Consider the following 19,781-nt stretch of genomic DNA (forward strand, 5'->3'; position numbering starts at 1 on the left):
ACCACTCTCAGAAACCAGGGTGCAAAATTGGAGACTGTCATCGGGCTCATAGACAGTACAAGGAATTACACTAGTCAACAACCGCATTTAAATTATTTTCGTTTAAGCTGTGGAAAGTTTGATTCAAATAAATCCAGTTTAATTTTAGCCTTTTTTGACAGAAGACACTTTGACATGAAATTAACATTGGCTGAATTCCATTTAGCTGCTTCAGTTTCAGGGTCCTGGTAATGTGCATGCAGGCTCACTGTCACACTCTCTCGGCTCACTGGGACGCTTGAATACAACAGAGCCATTGTTGTAAGCAACACCTGAGCTTTTCCTACTATGGACAAGTCAAAATGTTTGCTGTGATGAATGGTTATTTGAAGCGAGCTGCAAACGTAAAATCACAACAAACAATTCATTTACACACATAAAAAAGATTAAAAATATATAGGCCTACTAATGTATAGGTCAATGAAATAAATGTACTAAAAGCAAAGATAATGGCTGACCTACAGTGTCCAAAACTATAAAGACACATTTATGTCATTTGTTCATTTTTCTATTTATTAATTTTGAATTATTATCAGGACATTTATAATTATTATTACTGGTGTGTAAGACGTTTTGTAAGACAAACTTTTAAATGATGTAGGCCCTACATGTGAACATAGAAATCTATATAATCAAGAAATACTGATTGTCCCTTTACTCTAACAGGCGGCCCCAGCCTTAGCTGTAGCTGTTTGTCCCTGTGGCCGGAGGCGGCGCTGTGGAGCAGGAGCCAGAGCCCGGCGGGCAAACAACCAGCGGCATCCTCCAGTGAAACGGCAGCGGGCTGAGCGGAGAGCAACAGCGGGGTCAGTGGCTCTTAATTTCGAACTACTGGACACATCTGGACGGCGCTGCAATGCTGCTGCAGGGAGGACACTCTGCTGTTTCTCTTGCACTTTTATTTTATTTTAATTCTCTTGAGCCAACGTTGGTGCTCGCCTTCAACCTTGACACCAGTCATGTCATCAGGAAGGAAGGAGAGCCGGGTAGTCTGTTCGGGTTCTCTCTTGCCATGCACCGGCAACTCAACCCGGATAAAAGAATGTGAGTTAAGTCTTTAACTGTAGGCTACATCCTTCATCTTTCATCTGTGATTGCTGTTTAAATGCGCAGCTCCGTTATGAGAGCACCTGACCACGGACTAGTTCATTTAAATTACTGACATGAGTAAATCTTAACTTTTAAAGATCTTAAAGACCTATTTTCTTCCTGTTTGTTTGAACCCTAACCCTATCCTGTTCAGGAAACACCTGATTAATTTAAGGATTCTGCTTTTGCAAGACTAATAGCCTAAACAGATTTCCGTACACTGGTTGTGAGGGCAGACATTGGAGCAACCTAAAAGTTACTGTTGCAACTCTCCACCAAAGGCTTAAGTGTTTCTTGTCAGATTATGCGTGTTTTTGTTCTCATTGTCAATAGATGTTGACTGTCTCCCTGTGGTGCTTTGAGCATAAGATGGGTAGGGAGCTTAAGGACAACAAGTGAATAAATAATGGTTGTAAGTGTAATGCAAATGTGCCTGTAAGGTCAAACTGAGGGAGCACAGAGAGGAGAGTAATAATGTAAGGTTGCAACTGTTAGTTGATTAATCTAGTTGATCAAGAAAAAATTAATTTTAAACAACTGGGATAATCGATGAATCACTTTAGGCAATTTGTCAAGACAATCAGTCATTGTCTTGATAGCCCAATGTGACTGTTTGCTGCTTTTCTCCTTTTTATACCATTGTAAATTGAACATCTTTGGGTTTTGGACTGTTGGCACGCATGATAATGAAAAGAATCATTAATTTTAGCCCTAGATAGATGGTTGATAACAGTAATTTCCTACTAATGAGTGGTGTTCGGTGGGGTGCTCTGTAACACTCAAAAGTTATTTTATGATTATGCAGATTTACACTCAGTTTTACCTGAAACATTAGATGTAGGAACAGTACTGAGAAAGGATGACCTCAGTGCTCAGCTAGGGGCTGAAGTGAGGAGAGCGGTGGCTTGTCAAAGAATACGAGCAGGGTGAAGCTGCATGCAAGAGCTACTGTGTTATACACCAGTTAGCAGCAACGGGATCCTGCAGCAGCATGTTGAGAAACAGAGAGCAAGGATGAGAAGCCCTGATGACAGTATTGTTCCCAAAATCCCACCGATCTGGCTTAACTTGTGGAATTTTATCTAGTGATTTGATTATTGTACAAGGGGATATAGTGGATGTGTGGGTCATGCAAAACTGTCCTTTGAATGCAATTTGTTTTCTTTACTTTTTTTTTTTTTTTACAAGGATTACTTTGTGCACAAAGACCCCTGCATCCAAAAAAGTTGACAACAGTTGACAAGTGTAAAGAGAGTGAAAGTCTTGAAACTAAATGTAATATTTGTTGGGCAAACAGAGGCTCTGTTGTGACACTGGGATGATAGTTAGCTTTCAGCCATAAAAGTAATTCTGTGTGCAAAAGCTGCTTATTGAGAAGGGAACAAACAGCATAATTAGATCAATTGTTATTTCTTGTATTTGCCTTAGTTAGCTTAAAGTGTTTAATAGCATCACTGATTATTCATTTAAAACAACTTCTCCAACAATTTTGATAATCAATCAGTTTTCTCAAATGTAAAGATTTACTGCTTGTTTTGTTATATATGATAGTAAACTGAATATTCAGGGGTTTTCTGGCAAAACAAGAATTCTTAAGACATCACCTTGAGCTCTGGGAACTTTTTCTTTTTGTTTTTTTACTATTCTCTGACATTTTATAGGCTTAATAACTATTGCTTCAACTAACGAGGAGTTTTATTATAATGATAAATTGATTGGTTATTAAAAATATTTGAAAAATGGATGTCACAACTTCCTGAAGCCCAAGGTTGTGAACAATAGACCAAATTTTGTGATTTATGATCACACCAATCACAGAAAGCAACAAATCCTTATGATTAAGATTTTTTAATTTTAAGGTTTGGCATTTTTACTTAAGAAGTGACTCGGTCGATTTTCTCTCTGCAGACAATTAATGGCTTTATCATCAAAATGTATAGGTATTGAAGTCACTTGCTAGTTGCAGCCCTATTAGATTTGTCCACGTTGTTTTCATGCTGGTTGAAAACACGTTGAGTGTTGTGTTAGAAATGCCCCACACTGCATGCTATTGTAACTGAGGGCAGTATGGAAAAAACAGCAGCTCCCACTTCTCAACCATGATCTTAGCTCTAAATCCTCATGTGACTCAGTCACAGTAATCAGCCAGACAAGTCAAGTGAAAGCTTGGCAGAGCACACAGCAGCTAACTTAACCTGTGAGACACATTGAAGTCACGAAAACCACAAGTAACATACCCTCCAATTGTCTCTTTTGTTTGTCTCTTATATGTTTGATGATGATCACAAGCACCTGGATAAACAGGATTATAGCAAATATTAATGTGAATATAATAAATCATATGTGAAGAGAGGAGTGCTGGCCTTTACAGGGGTTCTTTCAAAATGGTAAATATGTTTGCAACATGTGCGACTAGATGGATTAAATTCCTCTTATGTCAAACTGTCCTTTCATCTCTTTGTATTTTCAGAGCTAAAATCCAAATATTCCCAATTTACTTTAATTAAAAAACAAATCTTGTGGTGATTAAAGTGATTCATTTGCTTACAAACATTTATGCAACTCTATCCATGTTGCTCCTCTAATGGGTTCATTGAAAGCACATCCTGGATTCTCACAGTGTTTATGGTGTCTGTTGAGTGGAAGAAACAAGGAGATCCAAGTTTTAACAAGAGACTGAACATAGTGTGGCATCTTGCAAAGAAGCAACGAGATGCCTCCATGAATAATGCGTTGGGTTAATGATGTGTATATAACATCCTCTAAATGAAACCAGAGAAAAAGAGAAAAATGTGACTGGACATGCACAGCCATCTGTGCACATGTAACCTGATAGACACGCCAGTCAAAAGTAATACTGAAGTTTGGCTAGTTTAAAAAGAGATTATGTAGCTTAGAAAAGGGTTAATAAACACTGTTAAAACATGTGAATTGGAAAACGTGTTTAAACTTTTTGCTTTCCTAAAGTTGATCTGTATTTGTGGTGAGCATTCATGATTGAACAGCCAATAACAGGTCAACACCAATCAAAGATGTGTGTGTGTGTAAACTGAAACAGTTAGAACAGCTGCAGCGGTCCTTGTGGCTTTGAGTGCACAGCTGTGGGAGCACTGGACCACATCTGTTAACAAAGAGCAGTGAGATCACTGTGTAAACCCACACCAGTCACTATGCATTGGCATTTACACTGCTCTAAAAGACGTGTTGCATGATGGGATGTCATGTAGCCTGGCTGATACTGGGTTTTAGATGGTCATACTATATTGATCTGTGGAAATCAATAATAATTTATTGATACATAGATAAAGCATATATAAAACCAATAATTTTATTTTATCACTTTTGTGATCCCTTATCTGATAGGTTCTGAGTCAGACATTTTACAGTTGACAAGACTACATTTTATCCTAAACTACCTCAAAAAAGCTATTAAGTAGACCTTGAGTTAAGATTTCTTAATCATGAGAACGCTCTACCGCAGACATATCTTGGGCACTTTACTGTCCTGCAGTTTCTTGTTACATATGTCAACATCCGCAATGAGCTAGTTTATGTGTCTGCTAGACTGGCATGTTGCATGTAAATGTCAATGTTACTGCTCAGGTACTTGCTAAATTCTACAACTGTCACTTTCCGGAGTAGCTCTGCTGTTAAGTTGGAGGTGTTTTCCTTTACCTGTGTTACTGGCTCTTCATAAATTTCATGTTTTCCTGCGTGTAGCCTCATGGATTTAAATCTGAGTACCTCTTAAGAGCATAGATGTGGAGGCTTTGAGGGGATCCTTGGACAGATTCCATTCATACACTGTAGATGTAACATTTTCATTATGTAAACACCGGTTCTTCATTTTCTATGAAATTGTCCGCGTAGTTATTTTAGGGTGGACACAAAAACACCTGTGGGATCTAAATAGGGCTGCAACTAACAATTATTTTCATTAAAGACTAATTGGCTGATTACTTTCTCGATTAATGGATTAGTCATGAGATGTTGGAAAATCAAAAAATGTTATAATTTCTCAAAACCAAAGGTGATCTATTTTGATAGCTTTTTGTATTTGACAAACAGGCCAAAACCCCAAAGATATTCTGTTTACTATCATATATGACAGAGAAAGGCATAAAATCTGTTCTTGAAAAATGATTTTCTGACTAATTAATTAATCATCGCAGCTCTACAACTCAAGCAGTACCATTTAATGAACAGGTTAAACTTCGTTGTAATGTTTGAGGCTATAGAGTGATATTGTGTTGGAAAGTATTAGGTTAATCTAATATAAAACAATAATGTTGACAATGTGTCTCTAGCATTCTGCTTCTCGCAGCGCCTCTGATGACACAGAAAGATTTTTAGTTTGTACTCAAGTATCACCCGGTGACAGATATCAGGCTCAACTAGTGGAGCGAGCTCAGAAGTAGAAATGTCAAATTAAAGCTACCTTTGTAAAGGCTCTTGATCGTATTTGCATTTCACTGGGCTTTGTTTGAGGAGTGGGTTTCCGGTTTGGTTTTAAGTCTTACCTAAGACCTCCTCAGGAGAGTCCTTGTTTAGCAAATGAAGAACCACAGGGCTGTGCCACAGATCAATAGGTGGGTTACAAAAGCATCTGCAGAGTGGCGTGGAGGAGAAAAGGGTGGAGAGGATTTCCTCTCCCTCCTTTGAGAAAATTCCTACACAGGAAGTATGCTGGTTAGTTCACACATGATAGTGTAGCTTACCATCATAGCTACTATTTGCAGTTTTTTTTATTAGTGACTGAAGTAAGAGGTAGTCAGATGTACTGTAACTGTCACTGAGACAGGGTTACAGTAGACAGTAGTTTTCAGAGATGGTAGAAAACTGTTTTTTTTATACCAAGAAATGGTAAGCCTGTTTTTGTTCACTTCCTTCTAAAATCAAGGACCCATTGTTTCAAGAATTACTAAGAATTCAAGTAATAAATAGATCTCCATTATCTATGTAAACATTGTATTTGATGAATGTAAACATGTGGAAATTCAGAGATTAACTATAAAATGAAGATTAACTAAGATGTGAAAAACAGAAATTTAATCTTCAAGACGATTTCTCTTTGTCGTCAAGATTAGTGGAATAAATTTGCTTCTCTGTTTTCTCAGTGTGACTTTTCTAAGCAGGATGGACTCAGACAGGAAATAGGACCTGTTTTCTCTCATAACCTCACTTTTAGTACAGAAAGTACAGCAAGTTACAGTTCTGTTGGTACAGGTCTGAATTATGTCCCAATTATGTTCATTTGAAGTAAGGCCAAAAGGCATGTGATAATAATACACATGCATTAAATAATATTATTAAATAAATCCTATCAACAGTGCCTGCTGTAATCAAATTAAATAATCTTTTTATGTATTTAATTTAAGATAATTAACCAGCAAAGTCATGAAGAACAAATTCTTATTTCCAATGGCGAAAGGCAAAGCTTCTTGAGGGAAGGGGGTAAGGATGTGCTGTTCATGCTTGCCTCTGGAACTGCCTTTCAGGGGATCTCCACTTTGTCTATGTTCAGTGGTGTAATGGTAAATAGTCTGTACTTGTATAGCCCCACCACATTCACACACTGATGGAAGAGGGAAAGGTGCCTCGTTAGAAGTTAACAAGTTAACACATTCATACACATTCACATAGCAGTATGGGGTTCAGTATCTTGCCTAAGGATACTTCGACATGCAGACTGGGGAAGCCAGGGATCGAACCACCGACCTTTTGATTAGTATATGACCGCTCTACAGCTACAGCCGCCCTGTAATGCTTAGTATTCACAAAAAATATTACAATGGCAGTTTACAAAATGAGATAATTAAGTCCTAAAATGAATGTGTAAAAGGATAACTGATGAACCCCTTTCATCAGATAAGTGTTCAGTCATCTTGTCGGCCCAGTGGCTGCCGTCACCATTGAAACACATCTTCTCTTCATGCATGGTGAGGCTGTGTGAAGATGCGGGTTTAGGGGGAGGAAGCGAATGTCAGTGGACTGTGGTTGAGCAGAAAACTGAACATGCTCCAAATTGTCTGCTTCACTGCTCCTTTGCCCTCTGCAGAATGTCAGGACAGCAGTCTACTGTCCCGTACCGAAGTTTTCTATTTTATTTCTTATCACATAATACAACAGCTCTTTCAGAGACTGAACACAACCAGCAGTTCACAGGCTGAATGTGCTAAATCATCCTTCTTGTGAAATATGCAAAATGCAATATGTGCGTAAAAATTCCAATCTGATTTCAGGGCTTTTTACAGTATTGAATCTGACCTCCTCCTGATTTTTGTCTTAATCCTTTTTCTTTTAGACATAAGCATGGTCTTTGACAAATTGAACTTTTCATAGGTCAAATCACTAGGCAGTGGTCATATTCATAACAGTCATAACAGCTCCTTCGCTGTCTCACATAGGAACTTTTTGAGACACAGTTACGCCAGGTTTCTCTTTTAATTTGCCACAGCTAAGGTTCTGTTTGTCATTTTGCTTTGATTTGATATTGGCAGTGTAGATACAGACAGGAAACATGGGGAAAGAGAAAGGAATATGGAGGTATGACACATAACAAAGGTCCAGCTGGAAATTAACCAGGGATGTTGTGGTCATGTGGTATCATCTTAACCATTATTGTTTTTCAGTCTTGTTGATACTGAAACTTAAGTTATACAGATGTTTGTAGCACAGCTGCATACAATTAAATAGAAGACAAATGTCAACAAATGTCAGATTTTACTGTCAACAATGGGCTTGTTTGTAGACAATGAAAAAGAAATGAAGAAGTGGAACCAATTCCTTTGCAAACAGTAGTCTCAGTATCAGTATTGCAGGAAGACAGCCAGAAGACATGTTGCATCCTTTTTCTTGACAGAACTTGCATTCTGACTTACTGAGGGTGTAGATGGTCAAGGTGATGACATCAAAAGTCATCACCTCTCAGTACTTATCAATAAATCTTGGAATGCTTCAGAAAATAATAGTTTGATTATTGTCTTTTTCTCCAGGCTGTTGATTGGTGCACCGAGAGCCAGATCTTTGGGAAAACAGGCAGCCAACATCACAGGAGGCCTTTATAAATGTGAAATCACCCAGTCCAATGAATGTCAGCGCGTTGAATTTGATAATGAAGGTGAGTTAGCTGTCTGTCTGTCTGCATATGCTGTTTCCAAATGTTTAAGAATGAATCAGTGCTCATATATTTGTCTTGTTCGGTTAAATTTTGAAAGAGAACGTACGTGTTGAGAACAAGGAGAATCAGTGGATGGGGGTGACGGTTCAGAGCCAGGGACCTGGGGGGAAGATTGTGGTGAGTCAAACTGATGCATAACCTTGGTCCTGGTGTGGTCTTATCTGATATCATGTTATGAAATTAAAACTCTGGTTTGTTTTGTCTTTTCAGACTTGTGCCCATCGCTATCAGAGGCGCTTGTATGTGAACACCCCCCAGGAGTCCCGGGACATCACTGGACGCTGTTATGTCCTGAGTCAGGACCTGACCATCGAACCGTCCTCTGATGAGGACGGAGGTAACTGGAACTTCTGTGAGGGCAGAACCAGAGGCCACGAGATGTTTGGATCTTGCCAGCAAGGTTTGGCCGCCACATTCACCAAGGACTACCATTATGTGGTGTTTGGAGCACCAGGAGCTTACAACTGGAAAGGTCACAATTTCAGCATACCTACACAGTGCTTTACAGTATTCACTGAGAGAATTGCATTTCTCATTCTGTTAAAAAGTACTTTTTTATTCTAAAATAAACATTTGTTGTTTACAATATCTACTGCCTTTGTCTCTCACCTCCTCTGCAGGGATTGTACGAGTGGAGCAGAAGAACAACACTTTGCTAGAGATGGGAGTATATGATGACGGCCCATACGAAGTTGGAGATGAGCATCTCTTGAACCCTGAGCTTGTGCCTCTACCTGCCAACAGCTACCTCGGTGAGTGTCTACCCACAACAAAGATACAGCTATTTTTGTGTGTCACTTGTGTGCTGCTGGTTCAGGTTACTTCCTCTCCAGGTCTTACGATTGCTTACAAATTTATCATGAGCTATGTTTTTACTGTTTGGATATATTTTCTAGTTTTGCCTTGAGATTAGTGTTGATTATTGTGTAAAATTTTTATTTTCAGTTCCATAGACTTTGGGGTTTTACTGGGAAAGACAAATGATCAGAGGGGAGCAGACATTTTTACATGTCAAACACAGGTGCAACAATTTATAATCAATTTCTGCATTGCAGTAATTGCTGGAACTGAGCCACTGTTAATGTTATTAGTTCCACCTGTGTTGTTGCTGCTATAACAAGTCAAAATGCTTGTAGTGAAAAAAAGGTATTTGAATCTGATAGATGTGGGAATGATAAAGATACAAATCGACAGGTCGACTTGTTGGCCTGAAGGTTAACTTGCCAACCTTGAACCACAACGCCCCTGGTTTGTGTTCTGCTGGGGACCTTTGCTGCATGCCATTCCTCTCATTCCCCTTGTTTGTGGTCATCTCTCTACTGTCTATCTAATAAAGGCACAAAATGCCCAAAAAATACACAGAGTGACCACGTTATCAGGTACACCTGAACAATCTATCTCTGATGCAGTCAATGCAGTCAAGATTCAGGTTAGCAGCATATATTTAGAAAGGATAACGACATGTAAAAGTACAAGGTGAACACATTTTTGACTGGGAAGGAACAAAAAACAGTGATGCTTCTCAAGCAAATCCAACAGTCAAATGAAAAATATGATGAAGCCCATCTCATGCTTGAGCCTTGTGTCTTGTGTGTAAAAACTTGTGTGAAAAGATTTTTCATTTGCTCTTCTGAAAGCAATGAGAAACATGCTTGAAAGGGAAAATGCAGTTCAGGTTTTTGATTCTTTTTTTTTTTTTTATATTCATCTTAGTTTTCCCAGTATTGTTACCAGTTGATTACATTTTCTTTTGGCTGCTAAAGATCGGCATGAGAAAAAAAGTTTGGGGACCGCTGCAGTTAACATAATTGGCAGTTTTTGTAGATTAGAAGCTGAGATATCTTGCTGCACTAGCGACTCCTACTGGTTGGTCAGGGCAACTGCATAGGTGGGATGGCATTGTGAATCTGTGCAGGTGTTAAGCTGTCTCTGTGAAATATGGTTCCCTACACCCTCACCAGGCCAGCAATGAAACAGCAGAACAGGGGAACTCGCTATTCCAAATTCGGGAGAAAAAATAACCTGCTCTTCATTGTAAATTAATATATTTATGTCCCATATCATCTCTCACACTTTAGGATTCTCCCTTGATTCGGGACACAGCATCACCAGGAGTCGTGACCTGACGGTGGTGGCCGGAGCACCCAGAGCCCGTCATAGTGGAGCTGTGGTCCTGTTAAAGAAAGACAGCGAAGCCTCCGGCAGACTTTTGGTGGAGCACACTCTGCACGGTCCAGGACTTGCTTCCTCCTTTGGATACGACGTGGCTGTAGTTGACCTGAATGGTGATGGGTAGGAAACAAACGCTATCTTCATTCTGTTTTAGTATACAGATCACTTGATCTTATTGGCAAATAAGTTTTTTAACATCCCTCAAACAAATCCCAAAAGGAAGATAAGTAAGCACACACATAAGAGAAACATCGGTAAAGGACCATCATTCTTATGCTAACTGTTTCTAATGTAAAATTTCAACGTTTTCCTTTCAGTGGACTTTCTTTAGTCATGACGACATATTCTGTATGATACATATAAATATTTACCCCCCAACTTTGATGTAGATGGCAAGACATAGTTGTAGGAGCCCCTCAGTTCTTCATGAAAGACAGAGACATTGGAGGAGCTGTTTATGTCTACATCAACCAGGCAGGAAGGTGGGAAAGGACCACTCCCGTCCGTCTAAACGGGACCAAAGACTCGATGTTTGGACTGGCAGTGGAGAACATTGGAGACATCAATCAAGACTCATATGAAGGTAATTTAGGTGTCATTTTGTAGCTTATTTATGTTTTCTTTATCAGTTGCTGTGTTTGTTTTTACAAACAAATTGTTTTTTTTGTTGTAACTGTTGAGTTTTTCCTAATCTGAATCAAAGGTCTAAGGACAGAGGGTGTTATGCTGTACAGATTGTAAAGCCCCTTGAAGGATAGTGTGATTTGTGATATTGGGCTACATAATTAAAATTGACATTTGCTTTTGTTCTCACGCAGACATTGCCATTGGAGCTCCTTATGGTGATGGAGGTGTGGGGCAAGTCTACATTTATCATGGCTCTGCAAAAGGAATCAAAACCAACCCTGCACAGGTTGGTTTTGTGGAGCTTTTAAAGTGGCTATAATCAATGGATCATGTGTGACATGTGAAGGGAGCTGGTTGCAGTGATAAAAATGCAGAGAATCATTACCCAGCTCTGCAGTTCTCCTCAGCTCTAGTGACTTTATTGTGAGTGTCAGCTTATTATTTTGGTTTTCTGGCCCACAACTTTAATATTTTGGTTCACTCTCACTGCTCTCATTTCCCTTGGTGGAGACCAAAACAGTTCTAAAAATAGGATGAACATTGTACTTGCATTTGCCAGGTCAAGTAGAGTAAAGCTTTTGATGTCTACAAGGGGCAATTTGGCTTGCAGACAGCAGTCAATAATAAATAATTTTAAATGCAGGAATTAATATAAATAGCACTCACTACAATATATACACATTACATAAACACAAGTATGCAGGTACACGCCATCGTAACTGTTGTCATTGTCATACACAAAAAAATTAATGATAAAATTGCTCCATTATCTGCTGGATTTGTAAATAGGCAACTCTTTACTAGCAAGTTTGCTATATCAACTCAAGGGGCACTCCTTTGGCTGCGGCCCTGGAGGTTTGTCAATTCTGCAACAAAAAAAAAAAACTCAGTGATGTCATCAGGGTTATCTTGGCTTGGGATTGGAGACTTAACATTTTTAACAGAAAGTTTGCTTTATAACGTTTACCCCATTTGAAAGGTGGTAATATGTCAGCAGCTTGTTTCTGCTGACCCCAAGTAACCAAAGAGTCAGTTATTGCAGGTTTGAGCTCTATGGGAAACTTTTCATCTGTTCAAGACATCGATTTGTCTCTCGACCTCCCTGTGGACGGGCTTGCAAAAACGCTTTTCCCTATGATGATCAACAAAGAATGTCATTAATATTAATAGTCTTGAACCCAGACTTATTAAAGTTCTAGCTGTCAAAAGTCCTTAACTCATCTTGGCTTCTGATACAACAGAAGGAAAATTTTAATGTTCAGTTATTTAAATTTGTTAAAATAAAACTTTTTTTTCCTTTTCAAGTGTTAATTCTTAAAGTACTTCTCCCTCATTTCAGATCCTTTCAGGGAAAGAGCACAACTTGCAGCTATTTGGATATTCACTAGCAGGGAACATGGACTTGGACAGTAACTCTTATCCAGATGTGGCGGTAGGCTCTCTGTCGGATACAGCTCTGATCTACAGGTAATTGTTCTGTTGAACCTCATAAATAAATTAAAACCTTTCTGTTTTCTAGCACAGCTTCATTTAACCGCCTTTCTTTCAGAGCACGGCCAGTCATTAGCATCATGAGAGATGTCAAAATATCTCCACAGGAAATTGACCTTACAATTAAAACCTGTGGTAACAGCATTTGGTAGGTGTTGTAATATTCTTACGTTTCAACAGACCTCACAGTCACTTTCTCTGTTAGCTTTGTTCAAAAATCCCATTTCCTTTCCTTAGCTTCACTGTGGACGCGTGTTTCACCTACAAAGCAAACCCTGGATCTTACAACCCAAGACTAAGTAAGTGAAGTGGTAAAAAAATATATAATTTTACAAATCCAAGATTTGCTCAGTGGTTCTTACATGTGCTTTCCTTTCCACTGTAGCCATCAGCTATTCTGTCGAGGCGGATGGAAATCGCAGGAAACAGGGGCTGCCCTCCAGAGTGGTGTTCCTGAACAATTCCCGCACTGACATAGACTACCAGTTTAATGGCACCTCAGACCTCCATGGCCAAAAACAGGAAACATGCATCAAGATAGTAGCCAAATTAAAGGTAAAACATATCTGCTAGATAGTTAAATCACATTTGCAGGATGCAATCCAAGTATATTTAGAATTTTTTTTCACAACCGAGCACTTGTACATATTATGTAAAATAAATTTGCCAATCCTATACATATTGTGAAGCTAAAACAATTCAATAAACAGAAAATTAATCGTCCGCTATTAAATATAGTAAATATATGATGCTTTTGTTATTCAATGTAACACTGATAATATGTATTTAAACAGGGAAATAGAGTTTGTAACTGTCGCTTTTTCTGATTTGCACAGGATAGCATTAAGGACAAGATGCGCAGCATTCCCATTGAGGTGTCTGCAGAAATTGTTGGTACTAAACGACAGAAAACAAGAAACGGCCTCCCTCAGCTTATGCCCATATTAGACTCGTCTCAGTCAGGCAAAGACATCATTGAGGTAAACATTCAGACTACAACATTTATTATTAAGTCAATGACAAAAGGTTCACAGTGGTTAAAAGTTTTATATGGTTTTGTGGTTGCTGCAGGTCAACTTTGTAAAAGAGGGATGTGGGCGTGATCAGATTTGCCAGAGTAACCTGAAGATGGAGTACAAATTATACTACAAACAAAACAACCTGGAAGAGTACTCCCCATTACCTATGTGAGTTCTAACGTTTCAACTCTTCTAAGCAACAAGTGATCGAAGCATGTGATCGATTTTCGAATTTTGTCTTAAGGCCAAATTAATTTATTACATTTGCATTTAACAACAGGTTTAATATGAACATTCAATCAAATTACATTTTTTATTGTTAAAGAACTGCTCGTTCTTTCAATCCCAATGAGACACCAAGGTCTGCCACAATTAGCTCTTTGTATTATACCAGAAACATGATTCAAATGCTGCTCCGCCTACATGTATGTTGTCCCAAGTCAGCTGGATGTGCAAGATAGCTAAGGTTGGATAAAATGTTCGCAATAACTTGATGAGTCAGCATACCATACCATTAACAACACAGCATAAGCTCAAGGTGAAGTGAGTGTTTATGTTTTGTGTATTTGCAGAAAGAAGAACATCCCTGTGTTTCATCTGAATTACGAGAGGAAGGACTTGGCTCTGCGGGTGACAGTCAACAACATGAATGGAGATGATGCTTACGAAGCAAAGTTGGTGGGGAATTTCCCAGATACATTGTCATATTCTGGAGTCCGCTCACACCAACCAATGGTAAACAATACGATACAGTCACACTAGTGACCCCATGACAACCTTGCTACCGTTAGTCTTGTGGGTTCAGCAGTTGTTGGGCTCAGCCCTGCATTGTCAGTATTTCTTCTGTCTAAACTATATTTTGTTAGACTCAGCTCAGCACCTTTTAACCACAGCTTCTCTTCTTCAGGCTCCACTGTCTGTTGTCAGATTTAGCGGTCTTTAGCAAGTCTTGACTGTGCTTAGGCTTAGCTGTGCTTTGTGCTTAAAGAGGTGGTATTATGCTCATTTTCAGGTTCAAAATCTTAATTAGGGGTTGTACCAGAACAGGTTTACATGGTTTAATTTTCAAAAAACACCATATAAGGTAAACCCAGGTAAGGACTACTAGCCAATCAGAAGCAGAGAAGGGCGGGTCGTAAGAAACAAGCTAGTGTGATCCAAATCAAAGCCGTTTCAGACCAAGCGGGAAGCTTCCAGTCTACAATATGAAGCCGATGCGGAAACCCCAGAAACCTGCATTCTATTAAAAATCCAGCAGGGGGCGACTCTTCTGGTTGCAAAAAGAAGTCCAGCTCCATTATAAATAATGGTAAAATAATTCAGCTGAGAATTATACTTCTCAGCTGAATAATTACCCCAGTAAACACTTTTCTGATGAGTTTATGGTCGCAGTCGCTAGTTTCATGTCTTCTTCAATACAAAATGATGTTCATTTAGTAAATTATGGTCCCATTTATTTTAAAATAGACCACAAAGCAGAGTCTATGGTTTCAGGGCGGGATTATCTATGATTGACAAGTTGTTACCATGGCGACCTGTCAATCAGGCTAGAGCCGACTCGTACCCACGGCACTGTGTAAATTTAACCAACGACGCTGAAAAAGCTTATCAGTAGTCGGCTGTTCACTTTCTCTGGTGAGTACGTTTAGTTTTAAGCCTGTTGTTCGCTAGACAAAATTATCAGCCCTGTTAAAATGACAGTTAACGTGAGTTACAGTTGCACTCCACACACGGCCGTTGCTCCGCCATATCGTCACTTCCGGGCACTTTCTGGTTGCAAAGACTCGACATGGCGGCGCCCTATCGGCCAAACTCGAGGCTTCAAAACGGCGGTCCACAAACCAACGGGTGACGTCACCATGACTACGTCCATTTCTTATATACAGTCTATGCTTCAGACTGAAGACCATAACCTAGCAGATGGTATAAGTTACTCACAATTCCACAACCACACAACATCATTGTTCCGCATCTTACCATTAGTACTAAATGTTGAACTGTTGTCGGTGTTCTGACGATCTATGCTGCCTTGCCGAAAAATGCTACCATAGCGCAAATAGACTCGACTCTACTCGGCCCTGCTCCCAGAGATAGTAGTAGCTTGTCGTCATAGCGACACCACACACAACTGCCGCGACTTAATGTTCAGTGCGACACACACACCAGCGACCCACACACCTGTCTCTTTTTTAAATTAAAATATTTACAGTCTGTGGTTAAAAAGTTTCAACATTATTCAGAATGTACCAACCCAGCTGTGTTTTCCTCTGCCGTTGTTGCTGCAGCAGTCTGTGTGACGGCGGGAGCAGAGGGCTCTGTGAGCGGGCGGCTGGCCGGCCTCACACGCTCCTCCCGCGGGTTGGTACAGGCTTCCCCCGCAGCCACTTGTGGAGCTCCTCAACTCCGAAAATATTCAAGCACGTTTTTGTTCCGCCATCACTCCTCGGAAAACTGTCAATATTCGAAATCTACACAGCTGATTTCTCACCTCAAAACTTCCCAGAAGTGGATTTAGTGATGAAATTCCATACGAAAACTGTAAAATATAATCTGTTGCTGGCCTCTGTCTGGTGCAGCAATGATGATGCAGTGAATGGTGACGATTCTCTCTGACCAATCAGCAGTCTGTCGTGTTTTCACATTATAGTTTAGTATCTCTCAGCTCCCTTGGAACCTCTATGGAGGTGAGCTGATGCGAACATATAGTACCTGGAAGCAGGTATAGGTACAACATTTCTACAGTGGAAAACCAAATAAAGGTGAGTGGAGCCAAAGGGCCTCCACTCAGACTAGCTTGGTTTGAGGGAGTGCCTGACCCTGCTAGCCACTTGGCAAGCTTTATGACACGTTTTCATTGTGATGTCACAAGTAAAGGAATTGAAGGGCTGGACTACAAACGAGCTGTTTTCAAGCGGTTCAGAGCAGAGCTTTCTGTGGGAGATGGGAACTCCCTTTGGGCTGGACTTTTCACTTTGCAAACCTGTTACATGCACAAAAAAGAGATATAACTCAATAAAGGAGAGGGAAAAAGCCAAAAAGCATAATACCACCTCTTTAATGCTATCATAACCATGCTAATATGCTATGATTTAGTATTGGACCTGGGTATTTCTTGATACTAGTGCTAATACGATACCCAAATTTAACTTACATTACCAAAACAATATTTTTCTGACCCTGCGACCCTGTATACAGGATAAGCGGTTGACGATGGATGGATAGATATTTTTCTGATATCTGTGACTAATGTTTCTTTACAAAACATAAGACTTCTCAAAAGTTGAATGTTGCAGCTGTACGTAAAGTTTGCCTAAATAAAATAGTCTAAGATGAGAAAATTTTTTATTTAAATCAGGAACTGTCTGATAAACGTAATAACAAATCTGTTGGTGGCAAAACTTAATTGTTTTCAACACTCTGTGCAACAGAGATATTGCGGTTTAATTCCATGCTTTATACCATGTTAGTATCTTAACACACTATAGTTACGATGTTAACCTGTTTACAGGTTGCATGTTAAAAGGCTGCTGTTAACAGCTATACCTAAGTACAGTGCATGTTATAAGGTACAACATCATATCTGTGATGCATGTCAGTGTGCTCTGTTAACACTAGTAAATCTGAAACTGATTTGGTCTTAAATTATAATATCTTGTCATGAAATAAATGTTGTTGGACAACTGAAACTTTTGACCTACTAGTGACTCTAGATGAAAAGTTACCACCAAAGTCATTACAATTCATCCACTGGGGATCATAAATATTTGTACAAATTTTCATGGGAATCCATCCAACAGTTGTGGACATTATTTAACCAATTGACAGCCATAGTCATACCGGGTTAAAAAAAGAGAATATTTTAAAACTATAAAAGTCATGCCAAAATGTCTATGTATCCTAATTATTTTCTGACTTGTAGTTTAATAACCATCCAAATTTACAATATGTTCTTTTCCAGATAGAAAAGCCGATTACCTGTACTGCCAATCAGAATGGCTCTCAAGCAGACTGCGAGCTGGGGAATCCTTTCAAGAGAGACTCAGAGGTGTGGACATTTCCATTCGGCCACTTAGTTGTTGTACTTCAAATGTAAGAGATGTTTTTCTTTTTTTTTGCTCCAGGCTACATTTTACATCATCCTGAGCACTGTGGGTGTGACTCTCGACACCACAGAGATTAATATTGACCTGCAGGTCCAAACGTAAGTACTGCTGCTCCTGCCTCACGTTCAATTCTGCACATGTAGGAAAATGGCTGCAATGTTACTTTTTCCTGTAATTTCAGATAAGTTGCCATTAAATAAAAGTATTGTAATATAGTGGCGTGTTTTTTTTTAAATTGCAGAACAAGTGTGCAAGAAAACATTTCCCCTGTTAAAGTAAAGGCTAAAGTAATCATTGAACTACCATTGTCAGTCACTGGGTAAGTGTGTTAAACTATTGTTTGATTACAGATAAATATACGCTGCCTCCAAGCTTACGTGAAATATAGATTTTTGCTTGTTCTCGACAGGGAAGCCAGCCCTAATCAGGTTTCTTTTGGAGGTGTCGTGAAAGGTGAGAGTGCCATGAAGACTGAAGAAGAAGTTGGAAGTTTGATTAAATATACGTTTAAAGTAAGTGTGATGGCAATTCGAGTTTTCAAAAAAACAGCTCAGGCAAACACTTGTCTTTCTGTGAATTTTATTCAAGTCCTGCAGAAGGACTCACAACAACATACATACGCCATATACATGTATGCTTGAATGAGTGAGGCGAGATGAATGAGCCTGTTATTTACCCAGCGTTAGGGTCAGTCATATCATTCCACAGAGACACGTTGTCCCTGAAGTCTGGATAACACAGAGAACAGAGATATTTCGACTGTTACTTTTACACAGATTCAGTGCCACATCACATGTGTCTCACTGCGTTCAGGGTTACATGCAATATGTTTGGAATTCCCATTACAGTAAGTTTATTCATCTGACCTCTGGATGTGATCATTAAAATACCGCTGCCATATCATTTGGTAGTCTTAGCATATGAAATAACCAAGTCGTACCATATTGATTTCTCCTTCAGATAAACAACTTGTGGAAGTCTTTGAAGTCTTCTGTCAAAGCCTCACTACATATTCAGTGGCCCAAATGGAACAAAGATGGGAAATGGCTTCTGTACCTGTTGAAGGTCACGGCTACAGGACAGCAGGACATCCTTTGCACCCCTGAGTTTGAAATCAACCCTCTCAAGCACATTCAGGTAGAATTTTTAAACCTCTATTTTCATGTACTTTAAAGTAAAATCAGACATCAGCCATTACAGGAAACCTTCACTGTTAAGTTCCACTTAATGAGAAGAAATGGATTTTCAGGAGTCCTCTGTGTCCAGGACGAAACGTGAAATCGGTGAAAGAAAACCTCGAGGCAAAAAGTTTTCACTGTCTGACAAAAAAAACGTTTTGGTGAGTCTTTGTATGTATAGTCTGACATCCGTTTACATAAAAGGTATAGATTGTTTTGATGTGCTTTGACTCTTTTTCCTTCACAGACATGTGACAATGAGATCAAATGTGTGGAGCTCAGGTGCCCCCTACAGGGCCTAGACGGTACAGCAGTTGAACTGAGATCTCGTCTCTGGAACTCAACCTTTATTGAGGTATCGTATTTAAAAAAAAATTCTCATCAGTGTTTCATGATATCTTGTGATTTGATATGTCTTACCTGAGCATCTGTTTTTGTTTTTACACAGGATTATGCTTCTCTTTCGCACATGTATATCGTTGTGAAGGCCTCGCTTGTCCTTCACACTCAGGCTAAAAACATGATCCTGAGAACTCCTGACACTGATGTAAGTAGCTCAGTAGCTACAACAAATTATTAACTGTCTCTCCTATCTTGTTTCCAACTCACCTGATCTCTTGATTTGGCCTCACTTTGATGTTTTATTACAGGTGACGGTGGCAGTGTCCCCAGAAAGTGCAGTGGCACAGCACAGTGGTGTTCCCTGGTGGATCATACTGGTGGCTGTTCTTGCAGGCATCTTGATTTTGGCTTTGCTGGTGTTTCTGCTCTGGAAGGTGAGTTCAGGGATATACCATCTTCATATCACCCATGTTTGGTAATGTAGGAGATGACATGGGATGAAAATATGAGATAAAACATAACCTTCATTGTCTGTGAAGAT

General features: G+C 39.4%; 1 protein-coding gene and 1 long non-coding RNA gene across 6 annotated transcripts in view; one reads left to right on the top strand and one right to left on the bottom strand.

Moving 5' to 3' along the window:
- Positions 1-833: 833 nt before the first annotated feature.
- The window catches only part of itga6a (integrin, alpha 6a), a 24,340-nt gene continuing 5,392 nt past the window's right edge, over positions 834-19,781 (top strand). For both annotated transcript variants that reach the window (XM_046053101.1, XM_046053102.1), the window contains exons 1-24: positions 834-1,083; positions 8,124-8,248; positions 8,346-8,425; positions 8,519-8,780; positions 8,929-9,060; positions 10,387-10,600; positions 10,870-11,063; positions 11,299-11,393; positions 12,447-12,574; positions 12,657-12,746; positions 12,836-12,897; positions 12,984-13,153; positions 13,435-13,578; positions 13,670-13,785; positions 14,190-14,352; positions 17,576-17,662; positions 17,739-17,818; positions 17,962-18,039; positions 18,130-18,232; positions 18,681-18,857; positions 18,970-19,059; positions 19,146-19,253; positions 19,347-19,445; positions 19,549-19,674. In XM_046053101.1, the coding sequence (XP_045909057.1) occupies positions 896-1,083; positions 8,124-8,248; positions 8,346-8,425; positions 8,519-8,780; positions 8,929-9,060; positions 10,387-10,600; positions 10,870-11,063; positions 11,299-11,393; positions 12,447-12,574; positions 12,657-12,746; positions 12,836-12,897; positions 12,984-13,153; positions 13,435-13,578; positions 13,670-13,785; positions 14,190-14,352; positions 17,576-17,662; positions 17,739-17,818; positions 17,962-18,039; positions 18,130-18,232; positions 18,681-18,857; positions 18,970-19,059; positions 19,146-19,253; positions 19,347-19,445; positions 19,549-19,674 (3,111 nt within the window). In that variant the 5' untranslated portion in view covers positions 834-895. The remainder of the gene's footprint in view (positions 1,084-8,123; positions 8,249-8,345; positions 8,426-8,518; positions 8,781-8,928; positions 9,061-10,386; positions 10,601-10,869; positions 11,064-11,298; positions 11,394-12,446; positions 12,575-12,656; positions 12,747-12,835; positions 12,898-12,983; positions 13,154-13,434; positions 13,579-13,669; positions 13,786-14,189; positions 14,353-17,575; positions 17,663-17,738; positions 17,819-17,961; positions 18,040-18,129; positions 18,233-18,680; positions 18,858-18,969; positions 19,060-19,145; positions 19,254-19,346; positions 19,446-19,548; positions 19,675-19,781) is intronic.
- LOC123973248 lies at positions 9,733-15,655 on the bottom strand. Of its 4 annotated transcripts, none has more exons than XR_006825571.1 (3): positions 15,595-15,655; positions 10,852-11,017; positions 9,733-10,586 (listed from the first exon to the last, which is right to left on the bottom strand). It is a non-coding gene; the product is annotated as an uncharacterized LOC123973248 (long non-coding RNA). The 4 variants fall into 4 exon arrangements; XR_006825569.1 differs by having other exon boundaries at positions 10,852-10,987; positions 15,595-15,652; XR_006825570.1 differs by lacking the exon at positions 15,595-15,655 and adding an exon at positions 12,961-13,098.

Source organism: Micropterus dolomieu, linkage group LG07 (assembly GCF_021292245.1).
Source record: "Micropterus dolomieu isolate WLL.071019.BEF.003 ecotype Adirondacks linkage group LG07, ASM2129224v1, whole genome shotgun sequence".
NCBI lineage: Eukaryota > Metazoa > Chordata > Actinopteri > Centrarchiformes > Centrarchidae > Micropterus > Micropterus dolomieu.